This window comes from Nansenia antarctica, assembly GCF_963989245.1.
Source record: "Nansenia antarctica genome assembly, chromosome: 17".
Lineage (NCBI taxonomy): Eukaryota > Metazoa > Chordata > Actinopteri > Argentiniformes > Microstomatidae > Nansenia > Nansenia antarctica.
In genome coordinates this window covers 580,856-603,629 of record NC_137687.1, presented here as the reverse complement: position 1 = coordinate 603,629, position 22,774 = coordinate 580,856, and the positions used below count along the sequence as shown (strand labels likewise).

Genomic DNA, 22,774 nt, shown 5'->3' with positions numbered 1-22,774 from the left:
TCTGTCTTACACTGTACGGGAGGGAGGGGGAGAGAGAGATGGAGGGAGGGAGAGGGAGAGAGAGAAAGAGAGAGAGGGTGAGAGGGAGGGAGAGGGAGGGAGTGAGAGAGGGAGGGAGGGAGTGAGAGAGGGAGGGAGGGAGGGAGGGAGGGAGGGAGAGAGAGGGAGAGAGACAGACAGAGAGAGAGAGACAGACAGAGAAGCTCTGCATCTAGGTTACATGTTTAATAAGGTACAGTAAATACAGGTAAAGGCAGGTGGAGGGGGTTCACCCACTACTTCCATATTGTGTATCATTAACATAGTAACATTACATTTCACTGTGATTCAGCTTCAGTGCTAGGGGGGGGTTAGGGTTAGGGGGGGTTAGGGTTAGGGGGGGTTAGGGGGGCGTGGGGGGGGCTAGGGTTAGGGGCGGGGGGGGGTGGGTGACATTTGATAATGTGTAAAGACAACTAATCACACGCATGCATATTTGATGTCCTGAGAACAATCTCCTCTACATTTCAATAGCAAAGTTAAATCACCACACAGATAACCAGCAGTATATTTTATTCATGGAGACCTTGTGTAAGTAAAGCATTGCACCATTTATGAACAAAAGGAAGAAAGAAAAAAAAAAGATCACAAATCATCAGAATAATTTCGATAATTGCAATAGTTGCGCTGTCTGCTTTAATGTCGGTGTCACAGAGAGAAGCACGTTGATGTCAACACAAAGAACGATGACAAAAACAATAAGTCTGTGTGATACGAGTCGAAGTAGAAACCCAAATGAAAGGGGGACAGGGAGGGAGACAGAGAGAGAGAGAGAGAGAGAGAGAGGGAGAGAGAGAGGGAGGGAGAGAGGGAGAGAGAGAGAGGGAGAGAGAGAGAGAGAGAGAGAGAGAGGGAGAGAGAGAGGGAGGGAGAGAGGGAGGGAGACAGAGAGGGAGGGAGACAGGGAGAGACAGAGAGGGAACCCCCCGGAGGATTATAGAAAACAGGACCTGTGTTCCTGCTCTTCCCATAGGAGGCCGATCACAGCCAATCAGGCTGCATATCAATAGGATGCTCATCAATATGCGAACCCTTTGGTGCAATCACAGTGTGGTAGTGTAGCTGACGTGTGACGGCTTTTTCACATCCGTAGGAATTATGATCACGTTCAGAAGGAGGAATTCATGCCTGCCTTCCTTTTGTTCTTTCAGGAACCTTTTGAAACACTACCTGAAGTCTCCTAGTAAACAGACTGACTTCTATAGCGCCTTTATCCAAAGCGCTTTACAACGGCCTCTCATTCACCCATTCACACACACATTCACACACCAATGGCGGCAAGCTGCCATGCAAGGCGCCGGCCAGCCCGCTCACTGGGAGCAATTTTGGGGTTCAGTGTCTTGCCCGAGGACACTTCGACATGTGACCAGCCGGGGCTCGAACCGCCGATCTGCCGACCTTGCGATCATTAGACGGCGGCTCTACCTCCTGAGACACAGCCACTACCTCCTGAGACACAGCCTCTACCTCCTGAGACACAGCCTCTACCTCCTGAGACACAGCCTCTACCTCCTGAGACACAGCCTCTACCTCCTGAGACACAGCCTCTACCTCCTGAGACACAGCCTCTACCTCCGGAGACACAGCCTCTACCTCCTGAGACACAGCCTCTACCTCCTGAGACACAGCCTCTACCTCCTGAGACACAGCCTCTACCTCCTGAGACACAGCCTCTACCTCCTGAGACACAGCCTCTACCTCCTGAGACACAGCCTCTACCTCCTGAGACACAGCCTCTACCTCCTGAGACACAGCCTCTACCTCCTGAGACACAGCCTCTACCTCCTGAGACACAGCCTCTACCTCCGGAGACACAGCCTCTACCTCCTGAGACACAGCCTCTACCTCCTGAGACACAGCCTCTACCTCCTGAGACACAGCCTCTACCTCCTGAGACACAGCCTCTACCTCCTGAGACACAGCCTCTACCTCCTGAGACACAGCCTCTACCTCCTGAGACACAGCCTCTACCTCCTGAGACACAGCCTCTACCTCCTGAGACACAGCCTCTACCTCCTGAGACACAGCCTCTACCTCCTGAGACATAGCCTCTACCTCCTGAGACACAGCCTCTACCTCCTGAGACACAGCCTCTACCTCCTGAGACACAGCCTCTACCTCCTGAGACACAGCCTCTACCTCCTGAGACACAGCCTCTACCTCCTGAGACACAGCCTCTACCTCCTGAGACATAGCCTCTACCTCCTGAGACACAGCCTCTACCTCCTGAGACACAGCCTCTACCTGCTGAGACACAGGCTCTACCTCCTGAGACACAGCCTCTACCTCCTGAGACACAGCCTCTACCTCCTGAGACACAGCCTCTACCTCCTGAGACGCAGCCTCTACCTCCTGAGACACAACCTCTACCTCCTGAGACACAGCCTCTACCTCCTGAGACACAGCCTCTACCTCCTGAGACACAGCCTCTACCTCCTGAGACACAGCCTCTACCTCCACCAGCCTCTACCTCCTGAGACACAGCCTCTACCTCCTGAGACACAGCCTCTACCTCCACCAGCCTCTACCTCCTGAGACACAGACTCTACCTCCTGAGACACAGCCTCTACCTCCTGAGACACAGCCTCTACCTCCTGAGACACAGCCTCTACCTCCTGAGACACAGCCTCTACCTCCTGAGACACAGCTTCTACCTCCTGAGACACAGCCTCTACCTCCTGAGACACAGCCTCTAACTCCTGAGACACAGACACCTCTACCTCCTGAGACACAGCCTCTACCTCCTGAGACACAGCCTCTACCCCCTGAGACACAGCCTCTACCTCCTGAGACACAGACACCTCTACCTCCTGAGACACAGCCTCTACCTCCTGAGACACAGACACCTCTACCTCCTGAGACACAGCCTCTACCTCCTGAGACACAGCCGCCCCTAGAAAAACCTGCATGCAGAAATAACGGTAGATGCAACACCATAATGTGCTGATCTACACGTCCCTATAGACAGATACATCTGCACCCTCCCTGAAGCACTATTAAATAACTAAACATAAAAACAAAACAACAAAACCCACCATGTTAGCAACGTAACCATGCAGTACTTTGACTTATATGGCGGCTAGGCAGTGTTAGACATTAACTTCATGTGGTTAAGGTAAGAGTCAGGGCTAGGGTTAGGGTTAGAGAGACAGAGAGAGAGAGAGAGAGGGAGACAGAGAGGGAGGGAGAGAGGGAGGGAGACAGAGAGGGAGACAGAGAGGGAGGGAGACAGAGAGGGAGGGAGACAGAGAGGGAGACAGAGAGGGAGGGAGAGAGGGAGGGAGACAGAGAGGGAGGGAGAGAGGGAGGGAGAGAGGGAGGGAGGGAGAGAGGGAGGGAGACAGAGAGGGAGAGAGGGAGGGAGACAGAGAGGGAGACAGAGAGGGAGGGAGACAGAGAGGGAGACAGAGAGGGAGACAGAGAAAAGCCGGGCCGCTCCTCAAGGTCAGCAGGAGCAGAGAGACTCGTGGGTTCAAAGTCTCGCCGGTGGGCTGATGTGCTCAGAAGCGTGTGTCAGCAGCTTCTCTACCGCCACCTCAGAAAAGAGGATTTGAGCATTAGAGCGATATCCCCATCCTCCCTCCCTCCTCCCTCCCTCCATCCTCCCCCTATCCTCCCTCCATCCTCCCTCCCTCCTCCCCCCATCCTCCCTCCCTCCTCCCTCCCTCCTCCCCCCATCCTCCCTCCCTCCTCCCTCCATCCTCCCTCCCCATCCTCCCTCCATCCTCCCCCCATCCTCCCTCCCTCCATCCTCCCTCCCCATCCTCCCTCCTCCCTCCCTCCATCCTCCCCCCATCCTCCCTCCCTCCATCCTCCCTCCCCATCCTCCCCCCTCCTCCCCCCATCCTCCCTCCCTCCTCCCTCCATCCTCCCTCCATCCTCCCCCTCCTCCCTCCGTCTGATGGCTGAACTGTGAGACTCAGACTAACCCCGTGGGCTCATCTCAGAGACCAGCAAATCATCTGGGAGACAAAATTAGTAGTTTAGTTGCAGTGGCAGAGAATTCAAAACCAACCAACGAAACTGTTCCACCAACGATTTCGAACATCTTCTTAGGGGGTGTTCTCACTAGAACATTTGCTTCACTTGAAACAGAGTTTAGGATGAAGTTCGCTTTGCTCTGCATCGTTTGGAGCTGTGAGAACGCGCATTCGAAGTCGCTCCCGCAGCAAAGAACCAACGGATGCTCTATTTGAAAAGGGTGGTTTCGCTCCGGTTAGAAACGACACATCCATCACTTTGCTTCGCTTCACTTTTGGTGAGAACGCTGCTCAAGGCAGTCCATAGGAAAACAACAGCGCACGCGTGTTGATCTGGATAAGAGAGGGACGAACGGGCAATTTTCTATTTTTCTGACCAATCAACTACCACGTCTGTTGCTTCGATTGCGTATAGGTACTTCGTTTACATGAAGGGCTGTGAGAACGCAAATCAGAGAAATAATTTATGCAACAACGTTGCGAACTCATCCACTTGCTCCGGGTCTCGATTCAGACTTTCATGTGAAAACATCTTCTTAGGTACTAGAGTACCACTACTAGAGTACCCCACTGCCCCCCCCATCCCCCTCCCCCCCCCCCCACACACACAACCATGACTGATCGTGAGCTCGCTTCATTGACCCAACGGGGTCAATTACAATTCGCCATGAAAAAGACGGAGGCCGCCATAAGACCATGAAACTGTTCCACCAACGACTTGAACATCTTCTCCGGTACTAGTACCACTACATAGTAACCCACTGACCCCCCCCCCCCCCCCCCCCTTCCCCTCCCCCCCACACACACCCATGACTGATCGTGCGCTCGCTTCATTGACCCAACGGGGTCAATTACGTTTCGCCAACGAAAGAGACGGAGGCCGCCGCCGGGCATGCGGGAGCGCTGGCGTCGGCGCCGGTGATCGATAGCGCAGATGCGTATCAGCCGCAGAGTGTTACACACACCTAATTGCAATTGATCCCCCCTCTGCTGTGTACCATTAATTGTAAATCCTCTTCCAATCACGTCCTCTCTCCCACCACCCCTGCTGCACACCACACGATTGTACTCTAAACTAAAAAACTTAATTCATCAATGAGTTCTTGCGGTTCTTCGGCATCGGTTTCCAATGAGACAACGCGAGGAGGTAGACAACTCCTAGACCCTTAATGACCTTGGTTGGGTGTTTGTCAGCCAGAGGGGGGGCGGGGGGAGGGGGTGGGGGGGCGGGGGGTGGGTGTGGGGGGGGCGGGGGGGAGGGTGTGGGGGGGCGGGGGGAGGGTGTGGGGGGGGCGGGGGGTGGGTGCGGACGCTCTCTCTCTCTCTCCCAGTGGAAGGGGGGGTGGGGGGAGGGTGTGGGGGCCGGGGGGTGGGTGCGGACGCTCTCTCTCTCTCCCAGAGGGGGGGCGGGGGGTGGGTGTGGGGGGGCGGGGGGTGGGTGTGGGGGGGTGGGGGGAGGGTGTGGGGGGGCGGGGGGTGGGTGCGGACGCTCTCTCTCTCTCTCCCAGTGGAAGGGGGGGTGGGGGGAGGGTGTGGGGGCCGGGGGGGTGGGTGCGGACGCTCTCTCTCTCTCCCAGAGGGGGGGTGGGGGGAGGGTGTGGGGGGGGGCGGGGGGTGGGTGCGGACGCTCTCTCTCTCTCTCTCTCCCAGAGGGGGGGTGGGGGGAGGGTGTGGGGGGGCGGGGGGTGGGTGCGGACGCTCTCTCTCTCTCTCTCTCCCAGAGGGGGGCCGGGGGGAGGGTGTGGGGGGCCGGGGGGAGGGTGTGGACGCTCTCTCTCTCTCCCAGTGGAAAGGTCAAGGTTGGCCGGTTCCCCAAGCGGATCTCCTCCTTCATCACGACGGTGGAAGCAGCTGTCAGGACACCCGGGGAGGACCAGGGGAACACGCTGAATATTGATTAGGTATGAAATTAAGAATCGATGAGTCTTGACTCCTGACTCCTCCTCCTCCCCCCCTTGCCTTGTCCTTCCCTGGGTTGAACAGAGAACTGCTGGTGCTGGGTGACATTCTCCACAGTGGTCGTGGGTAGCGGTGGGTGGGTAGTGTTTCCATGGGGGGCGGGGGGGCGTTAAGCGCTAAGCTATACACAGTACCCACGGGTTATGTTCGGTCGAGAGAGCCAGGATACTGTCTTCGCTAAGCCTATATGGCTCTGCCTTCTTTGGCCCTCTCAAGTCAAGTACAGTACCGGTACCTTTTGTGCAACGGCGATTTAACTACGCGTGGAGAATCAGCCTCTCTTGGAAACCCTCTCTCTGCCTCCCCCTACTTCTCTCTTTCTTCCTCTGGTCTCCGTAGCGTGTGGTTGGTTGGTCGTTCCCTGGGCCATTGAGGAACCTGGCGGTGAGTTATATTGGCATAAGCATAATCACATTACGGTGGCAGGGAATGTGCAACAATAAGCCGTCGGGCTATAAAGCAGCAGTCTCCCCCTCCCTCCCCTCCCTCTCTCTTCCTTCTGCGACGGGACGTACATATCTAAACAGGCCAGTCTGCATCTGAGCACATCTAAGAGCCTCTGGCCCCCAAAGGATCAAGCCCACGAGGAATCCCTTGAAAAGAAATGGGATATTAAATAAGGGAGGCAGGGGGATAAAGATGTCACCAGTAATAATGCTTTTCATTTTGACTTTCCCTGATCTTATTTGTTCTGAGAGGAGGAGGGTGGAGGGGGAGCGGAGGGGGCCAGCCAAGTTGACATAAGGAGGAGAGGGGGAGGAGGAGGAGGGGGAGGAGAGGGGGAGAGGGGGAGGAGGAGAGGGAGAGGGGGAGGTGGAGAGGGGGAGGGGGAGAGGGGGAGGGGGAGAGGGGGAGGGGGAGAGGGGGACGGGGAGGAGAGTAAGTAAGTAAGTAAAGCTTTATTTATATAGCGCCTTTCATACATGAAATGCAACTCAAAGCACAAGAGGGGGAGGGAGAGGAGGAGAGGGGGGAGGAAGAGAGGGGGGCGAGGAGGAGGGGGAGAGGAGGAGAGGGGGAGGTGGAGAGGGAGGAGGGGAGGGAGAGGGAGAGGGGATTGATCCGTCAGCAGATCAGTGGGAATGCCGACTTTGTCACCCCGGCCTGCTGAGGACAAACTAATATAGTGGAACTGCAACGCTGGCGGTTTGCATAGCATGGACACACACACACACACACACATAGATTTTCACACACACTCACACACTCACACATTCACACACACACTCACACATTCACACAGACACAGACACACACACACACTCACACACACATTCACACAGACACACACACATAATGTAAGACAGGCACACACACTCACACACTCACACACTCACACACTCACACACTCACACTCACACACACACTCACACACTCACACATAGATTTTCACACAGACTCACACATTCACACAGACACAGATTCACACAGACACACACACACACACATAATGTAAGTCAGGCACACACACACAGACATACGCACACACACACGTCACTGATGCCAAAGAGGACATGGGTAGAGAGGTCAGACAGAGAGGCTGAGACGTTCCTCAGACGTTCCTCAGACGTTCCTCAGACGTTCCTCAGACGTTCCTGAGATGTTCCTGAGACCTTTTCACTGTTGTGTTCTGACATGCTTGTAAAACTGTTCTCCTCTTGGAAGAGTATATATTAAACACCTTTTCCTATGCAATTTGAAATGAAGCAGGCTGCCTTTTTGATTCTATATTTAGATATTCCATGACAGTAGTCCTACCCTATAGACAGCAGCAGTAGATAATGAGAGCCGGATGAAAGGTCAATAGCAGCATGTTCTGTGTATCTGTGAGGGAGAGTCAGTGATGAGTGGAACAGCTGATCGTTCATCAGTCTCGAGGCTTTGGGGTAGAAGCTGTCACAGTCCCCTGTGGTCCCTCGCTGGGCACATGTAGCATCTGCCAGACGCTAGCAGGGTGACCAGACCGTGGCTGAGGTGTTTTCTACACATTGTTGTTTGTGGTTTATCATGCTGTCTGTCTCAAAGGGCATGAGCTATACAAGCTACAGGAGGGTAGGAACATGGTGTTCCTCTCGTTCAAGGGCATTCTTAAGACAGAGACAGAGAGAGAGAGACAGAGAGAGAGACAGAGAGAGACAGAGAGAGAGAGACAGAGAGAGAAAGAACAATATACAGAGAGAGAGACAGTAAGTAAGTAAGTAAGTAAGTAAAGCTTTATTTATATAGCACCTTTCATACAAGAAATGCAGTTCAAAGTGCTTTACAACGGGAATAAGAACATGAAGTGAATATAAACACATATATAAAAACATATACATGCATGGAATGAATATAAAAGCAGGGGAAAACATTAAAAAGAAAAGGTAAAGATCTAACTTTCCATATCCCTTTCATCTCCCTACCTTACACAGTCTTTCTGTACTTCTCACTGGCTTTCCATGAGAGAGAGAGAGAAAGAGAGACTCCGTTCACTCTCAGTTCTTTAGTTCCATTCATCGGTTTCGTTTGAATGTTTGTCTGAATTGTACTGTCTGGTACAATGATACGCACTAGAATTGTCCTTGTGGCTTAGTTGCTGTCAACATTTTTCTCTCAATAAAGTAAATGTCGTAGGCAGGTATTGTTGTGGTCTCTTTCAGTCGACTCTGTACCTATTCACTATTCAACCCTGCCTGTCCCCCTACCTCCCACCATGCCCTGCCCTCCTTCACGAGCTCAGCGTGAGAGGGGCAACAAGGTGAGGGGGGGTGTCCCTCATCTCCTGCAGAGAACCTACGTAGGTTCCATACCCAACCCCCACAACCCCCCAGTTGTCTCTCAGTCACCTCTGTGCGACTCCTCACTGTGGGACCCTTTCACAACACCCCAATTGGAGCAAACAACCTGCACCATGGATGTAAGGATGTCCCCTGTCTAAGGATGTCCCCTGTCTAGAACACACAGCCCCCAACCCAGCCCTTAGGACAGCAGTGTGCAGAGGGATACAAGGCGTGAGTTTAGAATGATAAGGTTCTATCTCCGTTTAGAATGATCAGGTTCTATCTCCGTTTAGAATGATAAGGTTCTATCTCCGTTTAGAATGATAAGGTTCTATCTCCGTTTAGAATGATCAGGTTCTATCTCCGTTTAGAATGATCAGGTTCTATCTCCGTTTAGAATGATAAGGTTCTATCTCCGTTTAGGATGATAAGGTTCTATCTCCGTTTAGAATGATACGGTTCTATCTCCGTTTAGAATGATAAGGTTCTATCTCCGTTTAGAATGATCAGGTTCTATCTCCGTTTAGAATGATAAGGTTCTATCTCCGTTTAGAATGATAAGGTTCTATCTCCGTTTAGAATGATCAGGTTCTATCACCGTTTAGAATGATAAGGTTCTATCTCCGTTCAGAATGATAAGGTTCTATCTCCGTTTAGAATGATAAGGTTCTATCTCCGTTTAGAATGATAAGGTTCTATCTCCGTTTAGGATGTACCCTGTCCAGAACACACAGGCCCCAACCCAGCCCTTAGGACAGTAGTGTGCACTACAGAGGGCACGGTCACGGTTTAAAACCTTTTAGAAGTGGAGCTTTCTTTCCGTCTGGCTGCAGAACGTATCTCAGGGGGGGGGGGGGGGGGGGTGAAGATGACCTCCTCCTCGTCCTTCTGTCTCAAGTCTGGACTCTAAGCCGTCCAGGGCGACCCTGGGCTTACTGGGCCATTAGGAATGTCTCTGCTTGGGGGATGTCCCTGTCACTGGCGGACTCAAGGGGGGGGGGCAGGGGGGGCGACCGCCCCTCCTGGTGCCCCCACGGTTGAAAAACGTCTCTCTTAAGTGCCCTTTTGAGAGGACGTGCCCTATTGATGCCCCTCCAATGGACGTGCCCTATTGATGCCCCTCCAATGGTCTAAACTTGACCATGTGCCGCCGTTATTTTTACTATCCTCCTCTTGCTGTATTTTAAAATAATGAATCTAAAGCACTTTGAATATCTCCCCTGTTGTATGAAATGTGCTGTACAAAGAAACCTGCCTTGCCTTGCCTAGTCTAATATAAGATAAATGTTGATCAATTAACCTGGTAATAATAGTAGCCTATTAGGCCTATCACTCATGATCAGTGTAATTACAGTTTATATTAAACTGTACTTACTGAGCACTTATCTTGCCTATCTATTCAAATCCATATTTCATAACACTGAGTCACCTGTTACAGAACTTTAACCCGTAACGTATGATGCTCTGTCTGTTCACATGTTTATGAAGTGCAGCGGCTGCGTGATTTAAAAGGCTGTTTCCATTTCATCATCTGTCATCATGTCCTGATGGTTAGCCTAGTTAGCTCTGCTGCAGCTGGTCAGTTACTTATCATTACAGTTCATGTGTGACGGATTCAGAATGAAGCCGACTTTCATTGGCTGAGTAGGCTAACCTGTGAGGAGCTGGCAACGATAATCAACTGCTAAAAAGTCATGAACCCCGGACATGGTTATTTTACAGAATAAACGTTTGGCACATTAAGTTACCGTTGGAACAAAACAAATCTGGAGGGCCACTGGGTTTCGTTTCTATTCGGTACATCCTACAATATAGAGGTTAAAGCCGTCTAATTGTTGAGTAATAGAGTTAATATTAGAGCTCACTGTGTCTCTCTGTTCTTTTGAACACACACTGAAAATAGACATGTTTTCAACAAAGGGCCCAGGCCATTGCAAGCCTTTCCATTGGCTCCAAAACTATTTACATGTTGTCAGAGACAACGGAGCTTAATTACAAAGAGCTCCAGTTGACCTACGGACCTTCAGGGACAGAGCCTTCAGTGTGGCAGCCCCCACCCTCTGGAACTCCCTCCCCACAGTGATTCGCAACGCCCCCACCCTGGACACCCGAGATCTTTTACTACGAAGCCACACTGTTGGAACACGTGCAGAATGTGGATGGATGGCAGCATATGTTGCTGTGGCAGCATACATGGCCAGCCGGGGATCGAACTGCCGACCTTGCAATCATTAGACCGGCTCTACCTCCTGAACCACAGCCTCTACCTCCTGAGACACAGCCTCTACCTCCACCAGCCTCTACCTCCTGAACCACAGCCGCTACCTCCACCAGCCTCTACCTCCTGAGCCACAGCCTCTACCTCCACCAGCCTCTACCTCCTGAGACACAGCCTCTACCTCCTGAGACACAGCCTCTACCTCCTGAGACACAGCCTCTACCTCCTGAGACACAGCCTCTACCTCCTGAGACACAGCCTCTACCTCCTGAGACACAGCCTCTACCTCCTGAGACACAGCCTCTACCTCCTGAGACACAGCCTCTACCTCCACCAGCCTCTACCTCCTGAGACACAGTCTCTACCTCCTGAGACACAACCTCTACCTCCTGAGACACAGCCTCTACCTCCTGAGACCCAGCCTCTACCTCCTGAGACACAGCCTCTACCTCCTGAGACACAGCCTCTACCTCCTGAGACACAGCCTCTACCTCCTGAGACACAGCCTCTACCTCCTGAGACACAGCCTCTACCTCCTGAGACACAGCCTCTACCTCCTGAGACACAGCCTCTACCTCCTGAGACACAGCCTCTACCTCCTGAGACACAGCCTCTACCACAGCAAAACCTGTATGTACCGTTCAGCATTAATGGTGTCCTTCACAGATGTGCAAGTTACCCATCATGCCATGGGCACTACTAACACACCCCCATACCATCACAGATGCTGGCTCGCCCTTACATGCTTCATATGCTTGTTATGAACCAAAAATGAGTCAGTATAAGTACTTCAAGCCCTCTTCAAGTCTGACCCTCATACAAGTGTGTTGTAATGGCCCTTAGCCGACTGTCACGCCTAGAACGATGAACATGAATGCTACTTGCTGGGGGCTTTCACAAACGTTGAACTCGCTGGCCCTTCATGTAAATGGTAAATGGTAAATGGTAAATGGACTGCACTTATATAGCACTCGCTCTATTCCAAAGTGCTTTACAACGGCCTCTCATTCACCCATTCACATTCACACACCAATGGCGGCAAGCTACCATGCAAGGCCCGGGGCCCGCTCATTGGGAGCAATTTGGGGGTTCAGTGTCTTGCCGAAGGACACCTCAACATGTGGCCAGCCGGGGATTGAACTGCCGACCTTGCGATCATTAGACACCGGCTCTACCTCCTGAGCGACAGCCTCTACTTCCACCAGCCTCTACCTCCTGAGACACAGCCTCTACCTCCACCAGCCTCTACCTCCACCAGCCTCTACCTCCTGAGCCACAGCCTCTACCTCCTGAGACACAGCCTCTACCTCCTGAGACACAGCCTCTACCTCCTGAGACACAGCCTCTACCTCCTGAGACACAGCCTCTACCTCCTGAGACACAGCCTCTACCTCCTGAGACACAGCCTCTACCTCCTGAGACACAGCCTCTACCTCCACCAGCCTCTACCTCCTGAGACACAGCCTCTACCTCCTGAGCCACAGCCTCTACCTCCAACAGCCTTCATTTCAGGTCATGAAGTGAAGTTGAATATCAAGTCAGCCTGTGCTCCAACGACTAGCGCAGGTCTTAATAATAATAACTCTCAAGGTTGACTTCCGGTGAAGTCACTGTATGCTAGAGAGTATGTATTGTATATACTATCTTTTACCTTTGATCTCAGATGTATATGTACAGCCCCTGTATGGTAGACGCACGCAGCACAGAGTCCATACAGAGAGTGACGTAAGCACTCCTCTAGCAGATACAACACAACAGTGTACCACAACACAACACTACACACCTCAGGGACATGCTGTGGCCTTGCTTACATCTTCCAGAACCTTCTAGATACACTACACTTCAAATGTGTGGCTGTGGCACATAGCCTAACATGTCACATCTGTGATGCTGCATAACTCTGCTTACACAAGGAGAGCACATCATGCGATACACAGAGCGAACCTTTTCCATTATAGGGTGTTTGATTTCACATCTAGTCCCTGGACCCTCTAACACATAAGTCAGCGGTGATGCAACAATGTGACCATCAGGGAGACTGTGTGCCTAGCTGACAGCTGAACTGATGTCAGTTTCTGTCCAAATGTCCATCTCCCTCTGGAGTTCCTCCAGATATCTGTGATGGCGGTTAGGCCTAGCCTATATATATCCACCCACACCACCGAGTCACACACAGTGGTGTAGTCTAGTGTTTTCTAGTGGGTATATTGTGATTTCTCCCTCCCAGCCTCATATCGTTCATTTCGGAACGCCATAAAAATAAATCTGCGCTCCCTGTCTAACGTTATATATCTAACATTAGTAAGTAAATAAGTAGTAAAGCTTTATTTATAGCACCTTTCATACAAGAAATGCAGCTCAAAGTGCTTTACAACAGGAATAAGAACATAAAGTGAATATAAAAACATATATAAAAACATATACAAGCATAGAATGAATATAAAAGCAGGGGAAAACAGTAAAAAGAACAGGTAAAGATAAAATACAATATTACCTAACAACATTGTTTTAGCGGCCCTTGTGAGTGGAGGCACGCTAACGTGGGACCTGCACCGGACTCCCCCTGGCCTGGGTTGGCAGTCCTGCCGTGCACGCTACCCCACCCTGCCGTGCACGCTACCCCACCCTGCCGTGCACGCTACCCCACCCGCAATGTCCTACCCTTCTCACTCGGTTTGCAGGGTATTTCAACCGGGGTCTGGTTACCCTTAAATTACATGTTACAAGGTCCCAATGGTCCAAAACTCAAGTGCTTCGTAACACAGACAGGGTGAATTTTATGAATGAAAGTGTGAAAGTTCTGTCACAAAACGCTGTTACGTATCCTCACACATTTTTAAGTGGGTATACGGAAATCCTTGGCCTTTCCTAGTGGGTATACGGCCTAGTCCTGCGTATAGACTACACCACTGGTCACACACAAACTACTGTCTCTTCCCATCTTCACTACAGTCTGAATAAGTCAATTAACTTCTACATCACCTCTCAAACTAGGAACAATAACACGTCTAATTATTATTATCAGTAGTAGTAGTAGTAATAAATGGTAAATAAATGGTAAATGGACTGCACTTATTAATGCTATGCCTTATTCCAAAGTGCTTTACAACGGCCTCTCATTCACCCATTCACACACACATTCACACACCAATGGCGGCAAGCTACTATGCAAGGCGCCGGCCGACCCCGCTCACTGGGAGCAATTTGGGGTTCAGTGTCTTGCCGAAGGACACTTCGACATGTGGCCGGCCGGGGCTCGAACCGCCGATCTGCCGACCTTGCGATCATTAGACAGCGGCTCTACCTCCTGAGACACAGCCTCTACCTCCTGAGACACAGCCTCTACCTCCTGAGACACAGCCGCCCCTAGTAGTAGAAGTATTAAGACTGATGCTGTGGGAATATAAGAGACAGGGTTTAGGGATACAGGCTTCTCCTAGGCCTCCCATTGGCTGATCTGACCCCAGCACCGCCCACCTTCCCTCCGTTCACAGGCCCGTTCTGAACAGGCTGAAGGTACAAGACGTCTGGTGATTCTGTTCTGGAGTTTTGAGTGGCAGTTTTGAGTTGCAGTTTTGAGTTGCAGTTTGGTCTTCTAGTCTTTAAGGACTCCTAACCCACTTCTGATATTGATGAACTCTGTGCTGCTGTGTGTAGCTACGCAAGTATATCATTATATATTTTACATGTTGTGGAAGATGCTGTTATCCCCTCAGAAACATGTTAGCGTGTATCCTAACAAGCCTCGGGTCAATATGACCCTGAAAGCATGTTGGGGAATAAGACATGGCCTTGCTCCATGGAAACGAGAGACCCGGACGAAGGCCGAGTTACACTATCATGAGCTACGGCGGCAACAAAGACCTTGCACTTAATAGCTTTTGCAGATGAACTCACAGACACAGACACAGACACAGACAGACACACACACACACACACACACACACACACACACACACACAAATATAATATCAGGGCCAGACAGTATCACAGCAAATCTCTCCCCAAGTCTTGTGCAGAGCAACTCTGTCCTGAGATATTCTACAATATATTTCAGTCAACTAGCAGAGGGACCTAAAACTGTCCATCATCGTCCCGGTAGCAAAGTGTAGACCCCCGCAAGGGGCCCCAAGGGGTCTCAGACCAAGCAGAGGCGAGTAGAGGGACGGGCGCATCCTCAAATCGATCCTGACGGTTCAGTCATGTTCAGTCTGCTCCAAAATACCCCAAAACCGAGCATGGGCCTGTGGTGGAGGAGTTTGTTAAATAATAACTAATAGGGGTGTAACGATACATCGATTCACATCGATACATCGATTCATTGACTAACGATCTGATTACATCGATGCAATGTAAAAACATCGATCTATATCGTCGTCATCTTTTTTTTTTTTTTTTTTTTTTTGAAAAACCTCCCAAAGAAGAACACTGGAGGATATACTTAGTGATCTGTCAATATGCACTAAGAATGCGGAATTGTTTACATTTGTTTTGTTCTCCAGCTGAAATTGCGTTTGGTTAAAGAAGAATGTATATAAGATGTACTGCACTGTACTGCATTTGCACTTATTATTTATTATTATTTTATTATTATTTATTATTATTGCACAAATATACTGTAGGTTAAATGGTGACCTTGTTTCAGTTCTAACTGTTAAAAATACTGTGTTTATGAGACAGTAAAAAAGTGAACGTTTACAAAAATCCTGCCTTAAAAAAGGGGGGACAAGTTCTTCCAGTTTTGTTTCATAGGACATTAATGTTTTAAAGCTGAATATCTCTTGTTTGTGAGACTAGTGAACGGGTCTATTTTTCTTTTTGTAACAGAAGAATACTGTATAATACAATATGATTTAAATGCTGGATACCTGGAAGAGCTCACAAATAAAATGGTCAAATCATATTCTAGTTGTTTTTGTGAGTTGATAATTGTGTTAGATTGGCATATGATATCGCGTCATATCGATCATATCGTCATATCGATCTTGAATCGAATCGAATCGAAATCGTATCGTGACTGACATTGTGATATCGTCAAACATTGTATCGTCATACAAACAAATCGATATAATATCGTATCGTGATGAAGCTGGTGATTTACACCCCTAATAACTAATAAATATGAATAATTCATTATATTTATAAAGAGCTTTCCAGGGACTCAAAGACGCTGACCGTATGGGTACACAGAAACACAGAAACAACAAGCAGCAGATAACATGACACATAGAACACAGAGTTAACAACAGATAACATGACACATAGAACACAGAGTTAACAACAGATAACATGACACATAGAACACAGAGTTAACAACAGATAACATGACACAGAACGCAGAGTTAACAACAGATAACATGACACATATAACACAGAGTTAACGAACAGATAACATGACACATAGAACACAGAGTTAACAACAGATAACATGACACATAGAACACAGAGTTAACAACAGATAACATGACACATAGAACACAGAGTTAACAACAGATAACATGAGACACATAGAACACAGAGTTAACAACAGATAACATGACACAGAACGCAGAGTTAACAACAGATAACATGAGCACATAGAACACAGAGTTAACGAACAGATAACATGACACATAGAACACAGAGTTAACAACAGATAACATGACACATAGAACACAGAGTTAACAACAGATAACATGAGCACATAGAACACAGAGTTAACAACAGATAACATGACACATAGAACACAGAGTTAACAACAGATAACATGAGCACATAGAACACAGAGTTAACAACAGATAACATGACACATAGAACACAGAGTTAACAACAGATAACATGACACATAGAACACAGAGTTAACAACAGATAACATGACACATAGAACACAGAGTTAACAACAGATAACATGAGACACATAGAACACAGAGTTAACAACAGATAACATGACACATAGAACACAGAGTTAACAACAGATAACATGACACATAGAACACAGAGTACACAGAGTTAACAACAGATAACATGAGACACATAGAACACAGAGTTAACAACAGATAACATGACACATAGAACACAGAGTTAACAACAGATAACATGACGCATAGAACACAGAGTTAACAGATAACATGACACATAGAACGCAGAGTTAACGAACAGGCACAGGGAACAATTAACACAGCAATGTCCAGGGGGGGGGTGGGTGGGTGGCAGGGTTAGGGGAGATGGTTAGGGGTAGGGGAGGTTGTATGCATGGGAGAACAGGTAGGTTTTGAGGTGGGATTTAAAAGTGGAGAGAGTGAGGGTGAGTCTCTGAGTGGCTGAGGGACAGAGTTCCAGAGGCGGGGGTGAGGCAGCTTGTGAAAAAGCACGGTCTCTCCGAAGCCTTTGAGTGTCGAGGGTGGGACAGTGAGGGGAGGAACAGTGGATGAGGGATGGTTAAATAAATTCATCCAATTCATCCGAGCTCTTCTGTCTGAAGTGTTTTTATTCTGTCAGCACCCAACCTGGCGTTATTGTAATTATACATTCTACATTCTGTGGCCATAAGTGGCACACAGCACGTGTCCTCGTTGCTGAGATGTGGGTCACCGATGTTTTGTGGTCTTTTCTTAATCTAAACTATATTTAAGAGAGACAGGGGCCGGACCAGACAGAGGCTCTGCATCAACCAGCGGGGAGCCTGTCTGTCGCCGCCGCGGGGGCCCGGCGGGGTGATTTATACCACAATACCAACGGCTCTGATGGTAATACACTACAGGTAATTGAAAAGAAAATTGAACTAGGTCAAGAGAGAAACTGTGACAGAGCCATGCGGTGTCACACAGAGAGACTTTACAACTATAACATCATCATCATCCGTTGCACAGCAGAGCCCCCCATCCTTTAAACATCTTGCCAACTCTAATATCCCAACGCTGAATAATAGCCCTCATATTTCATTTGGACTCGACGACGCGGCCTGAGAGTGTCGCACGGAGGAATTGAGATCTAAAAAGGGACTGATACGACTGTACAAGTATTATGATAACAGATAGGACCTGTCTAGAGTACTCCTCTCAGCCTGGGTCTAGAGTGTGTAGAGGGTCTAGAGTGTGTGTAGAGGGTCTACGTAGAGCTGGGTACTGGTAGGCAAACTGGCTAGTAGTCGCTCTGTGTAGAGGGCTGCAAGGGAATTTTTCCTGGCTACATAGTGTACAGGTTTTTACTTTTGCCTGCTCGCGGCTCTGTCAGTATTGATTGATTGATTGATTGATTGATTGATTGATTGACTGAACATTTTCATTGTGTGAAGCGCATTGAGTTGCATCTTGTAAGAAATGCGCTATACATTTGATTTGATTTGATTAGAGTGTGTAGAGTGTGTAGAGGGTGTAGAGGGGTCTAGAGTGTGTTGTCAGGAAGACAATGTGATTCACATTATTAATGACAACGATAAGAGTCATCATCACCATCATGGTAATGTGGAGTATGTGAGTATGTGATGACCAGTGGTGGTTGGCACACTGGAGGTGTAGCGAGCCTCCGTCCTCCATGTCAACGACCTTTGAGGCTTAATCTGATACTGGTCACGTGACCTGCAATGTGATGGCCAAACACAGGACTGAGACATTACTCATTCTGGCCCGTTTCAAATGACACAAGACAAGGCAATTAACAGATAACGAAATTAATTAATTTGGATTTACTGCGACACCTTCTTGGCTTTGAAGACAAAGCTACTTGCTTAGCAGAATGAAATGCTAAATTGCATTTTGTTGATATGTCTAGACAAAGTCCTTTAAACTGTAACAGAGAGAGGACAGTAAACAGAGCAGAAAGGAACAGGGGAGGAAGTCCACTTCTACACTTTATACTCTTACACTGCTTGTGAACATCGGCTAGTGTTGGCATGACTCCAGATTCTACTAATGCTACTGATGGATCTTCTCTGTGTCAACTTACAAGACCATATTCTCTTTCATTGGAACCCCGCCTCTATAATAGGGGGGGATCGCTGTGGGGAAAGTACAGCTACTTATGAAAGCAGTATTTGCAATTCAATCATGTCATCTATATTATATATATATATGTCATCTATCTTCAACCACATACGGAACACTGAGAGCACAGGAAGTGATCCTCTTGTCGAGCTGAACCACGCTCTGACCATGAACACCACAAACCAGTTAATTGGACATTTGGGTGATCATTTTAATAAAGTAAAAGGCTTAATGAAGCCTTGCTAGACACATTATAAGGCCTGGATGAGGAATGCTTTGCAAATCATTTATATAACGGCTTATTTAACGAGTCCTCTGTGTTTTAGTGCAAAATGTAGCATAACCCGACCCGTGTACCACCCTGTAACACGCCAACAGCCACGGGTACTAGGGTCATTAGTAAAAACATGTTTATACCTTCGCACTCCATCAAATTTCAGGACCCTCCTTTCATCATGACTTGTCCTAGATATGTGTGTGTTCTACCACCCAGTATCCTCACAGTTTCAAAATCACATCAGGATAAGCTAGTATAAAGCTATTTTAAAAAGAAAACAAAGATATTAAATAGCAGTTTTTCTGTGTAGGAGGCAGGTTACAGAGGTGATGTTTGTCAGTCAGAAGCAGGCTTCTGGTCTTCAGACATCTGACCCTCGGGGGCGTAAGGCTGACCTGGTGTTAAATTGTTCGGCGTTTGATTATTAATAATTTGCGAAGCATCTGTTTACGCCTTACAGTAAGTACGGTGTATGGGGCCTCATAACACTGTGTGTATGGCTGTAATGTAGTAGTACCATGTGTGTATGGTTGTATTGTATTGTATTCCCCTTTGGGGACAGAGCCTTCAGCGTGGCCGCACCTACTCTCTGGAACTCTCTCACCATAGCGATCCGCAACGCCCCCACCCTGGACTCCTTCAAACTAGCCCTCAAAACTAAAAAAAGGCCTTTGGCCCCTAGTCAATGTTTCAGTTTTGCTTTGTTTGTTTTCTGTTTTGTCTGTCCGATCATTCCCTTGTAAAGCGTCCTTGGGCTTTTTGAAAGGCGTTATATAAATTAAAGTTATTATTATTATTATTATTGTAGTAGGTACTATGTGTGTATAGTTGTATTGTAGAGATACTATGTGTGTATAGTTGTATTGTAGAGATACTATGTGTGTATGGTTGTATTGTAATGGGAGCAATTTTGGGGTTCAGTGTCTTGCCCAACGACACTTCGACATGTGGCCAGCCGGGGCTCGAACTGCCGATCTGCCAACCTTGTGATCATTAGGCGGCGACTCCTCTACCTCCTGAGACACAGCCTCTACCTCCTGAGACACAGCCTCTACCTCCACCAGCCTCTACCTCCTGAGACACAGCCGCCCACAAATGTGTTGTATTGTAGTAGGTACTATGTGTGTATGTTGTATTGTAGTAGGTACTATGTGTGTATATATTGCAGTAGGTACTATGTGTGTATGGTTGTATTGTAGAGGTAATATGTGTGTATGGTTGTATTAGTAGGTACAGCTCAGGGTAGAATAACATCATGGGGGTTCCCAGGTGAACTCCCTCTCTCTCTCCATCCTTCTCTGGTCTTTAACTGCGGCACGGCTGTTGTGAAGAACACGTAGCCGCAGTGGCGGAATGAGAACATTATTCCCATAATGCATCAGGTTATTAGAGTTTAGCTCAGCCAAATAAAAGGTCCTTAAAGTCCACGGCTCTCCTGTATCAAAAAGGGATTGGGGGGCGGAAATGAAAATGTAATATGCATCGCTTTCATTCACACACAATTATTTCTTCTCATGTGGAAGACGGGAAAAAAAGGGGAATGTTCTCAGAACAGCTGGGACACACGGCGTTGAATATATTCATGATCTGACCGCAAGATGCTAATGTCTTCGCCTCGTTCCTCCGATGCTGCGCCGTGTCTGGTTTTGTGGTGCGGAGCAGCGGTGAGGGTGATTGGCTCGGACAGTTCCTGTCTGCGGGGAGAACGGAGTGGAGACAGGAGAGGCTCAGACGTTCCCCCGCTGAGGAAAGAGAGAGAGAGAGAGAAAGACAGTAGGAGAGGAGGATTGGCAGGTTAATAGACCTAATTCAATTTGTCACCCTGGCCAAATGTCTCCCACATCTCTTATCTCCCCCCCCCCCGCCACCCCCCCCACCCCCGCACCCAGACCGCTCCCCCGCTAGACCAAAAGCTTGGTGGATGATGCTGTCTGCTGATGCTAAGATGTTTTGGCAGTAAGGGACGCAGGACATGGGAGCAAACTAGCCCCAAGGAAGTTTTTCACTGGGGCGTCTGTGTCTCAGGAGGTAGAGGCTGTGTCTCAGGAGGTAGAGGCTGTGTCTCAGGAGGTAGAGGCTGTGTCTCAGGAGGTAGAGGCTGTGTCTCAGGAGGTAGAGGCTGTGTCTCAGGAGGTAGAGGCTGTGTCTCGGGAGGTAGAGGCTGTGTCTCAGGAGGTAGAGGCTGTGTCTCAGGAGGTAGAGGCTGTGTCTCAGGAGGTAGAGGCTGTGTCTCAGGAGGTAGAGGCTGTGTCTCGGGAGGTAGAGGCTGTGTCTCGGGAGGTAGAGGCTGTGTCTCAGGAGGTAGAGGCTGTGTCTCGGGAGGTAGAGGCTGTGTCTCAGGAGGTAGAGGCTGTGTCTCAGGAGGTAGAGGCTGTGTCTCAGGAGGTAGAGGCTGTGTCTCAGGAGGTAGAGGCTGTGTCTCAGGAGGTAGAGGCTGTGTCTCGGGAGGTAGAGGCTATGTCTCAGGAGGTAGAGGCTGTGTCTCGGGAGGTAGAGGCTGTGTCTCAGGAGGTAGAGGCTGTGTCTCAGGAGGTAGAGGCTGCATCTCAGGAGGTAGAGGCTGTGTCTCAGGAGGTAGAGGCTGTGTCTCAGGAGGTAGAGGCTGTGTCTCAGGAGGTAGAGGCTGTGTCTCAGGAGGTAGAGGCTGTTTCTCAGGAGGTAGAGGCTGTGTCTCAGGAGGTAGAGGCTGCATCTCAGGAGGTAGAGGCTGTGTCTCAGGAGGTAGAGGCTGCATCTCAGGAGGTAGAGGCTGTGTCTCAGGAGGTAGAGGCTGTGTCTCAGGAGGTAGAGGCTGTGTCTCAGGAGGTAGAGGCTGTGTCTCAGGAGGTAGAGGCTGCATCTCAGGAGGTAGAGGCTGTGTCTCAGGAGGTAGAGGCTGTGTCTCAGGAGGTAGAGGCTGTGTCTCAGGAGGTAGAGGCTGTGTCTCAGGAGGTAGAGGCTGTGTCTCAGGAGGTAGAAGCTGTGTCTCAGGAGGTAGAGGCTGTGTCTCAGGAGGTAGAGGCTGCATCTCAGGAGGTAGAGGCTGTGTCTCAGGAGGTAGAGGCTGTGTCTCAGGAGGTAGAGGCTGTGTCTCAGGAGGTAGAGGCTGTGTCTCAGGAGGTAGAGCCGGCGTCTAATGATCGCAAGGTCATTGTATGGTAGCTTGCCGCCATTGGTGTTTGAATGGGTGAATGAGAGGCCGTTGTAAAGCGCTTCGTAATAAAGTGCTATATAAGTCAGTCCGTTTACCATATTTCATATTTTAAAATGCAACCTTCAACAACAAAACATGTTTACTCGCTTAAAAATTCTGTGAGAGAGCTGTGAATGCAAGCTTTATAATAGCGGAGGACATAGCAACAGCATGTAAGCCGTTCACAGAGAGAGAGTTTATTCAAAATTGAAATAGCATTGAAAAGGTATGTGATGTTGTATGTCCCCGACAAGAATATCAGCATGTCGAAATACCGTGGCTAGCTGGGTGTATGAGCTGGCCTCCGACTTACAGATCCAGCTAAAAACTAAAACCAAGGAATTTGTTTCGTATTCGTAAATGGACTGCACTTATATAGCGCCTTTATCCAAAGCACTTTACAACGGCC

General features: G+C 49.0%; 1 protein-coding gene across 1 annotated transcript in view; it reads right to left on the bottom strand.

Moving 5' to 3' along the window:
- The window catches only part of cdh19 (cadherin 19, type 2), a gene marked incomplete at both ends in the record, with an annotated part of 76,330 nt that overhangs the window by 32,968 nt on the left and 20,588 nt on the right, over nucleotides 1–22,774 (bottom strand). Inside the window, one exon of the mRNA XM_080547701.1 lies at nucleotides 20,786–20,887. Coding sequence (XP_080403827.1) covers nucleotides 20,786–20,887 — 102 coding nt within the window. The remainder of the gene's footprint in view (nucleotides 1–20,785; nucleotides 20,888–22,774) is intronic.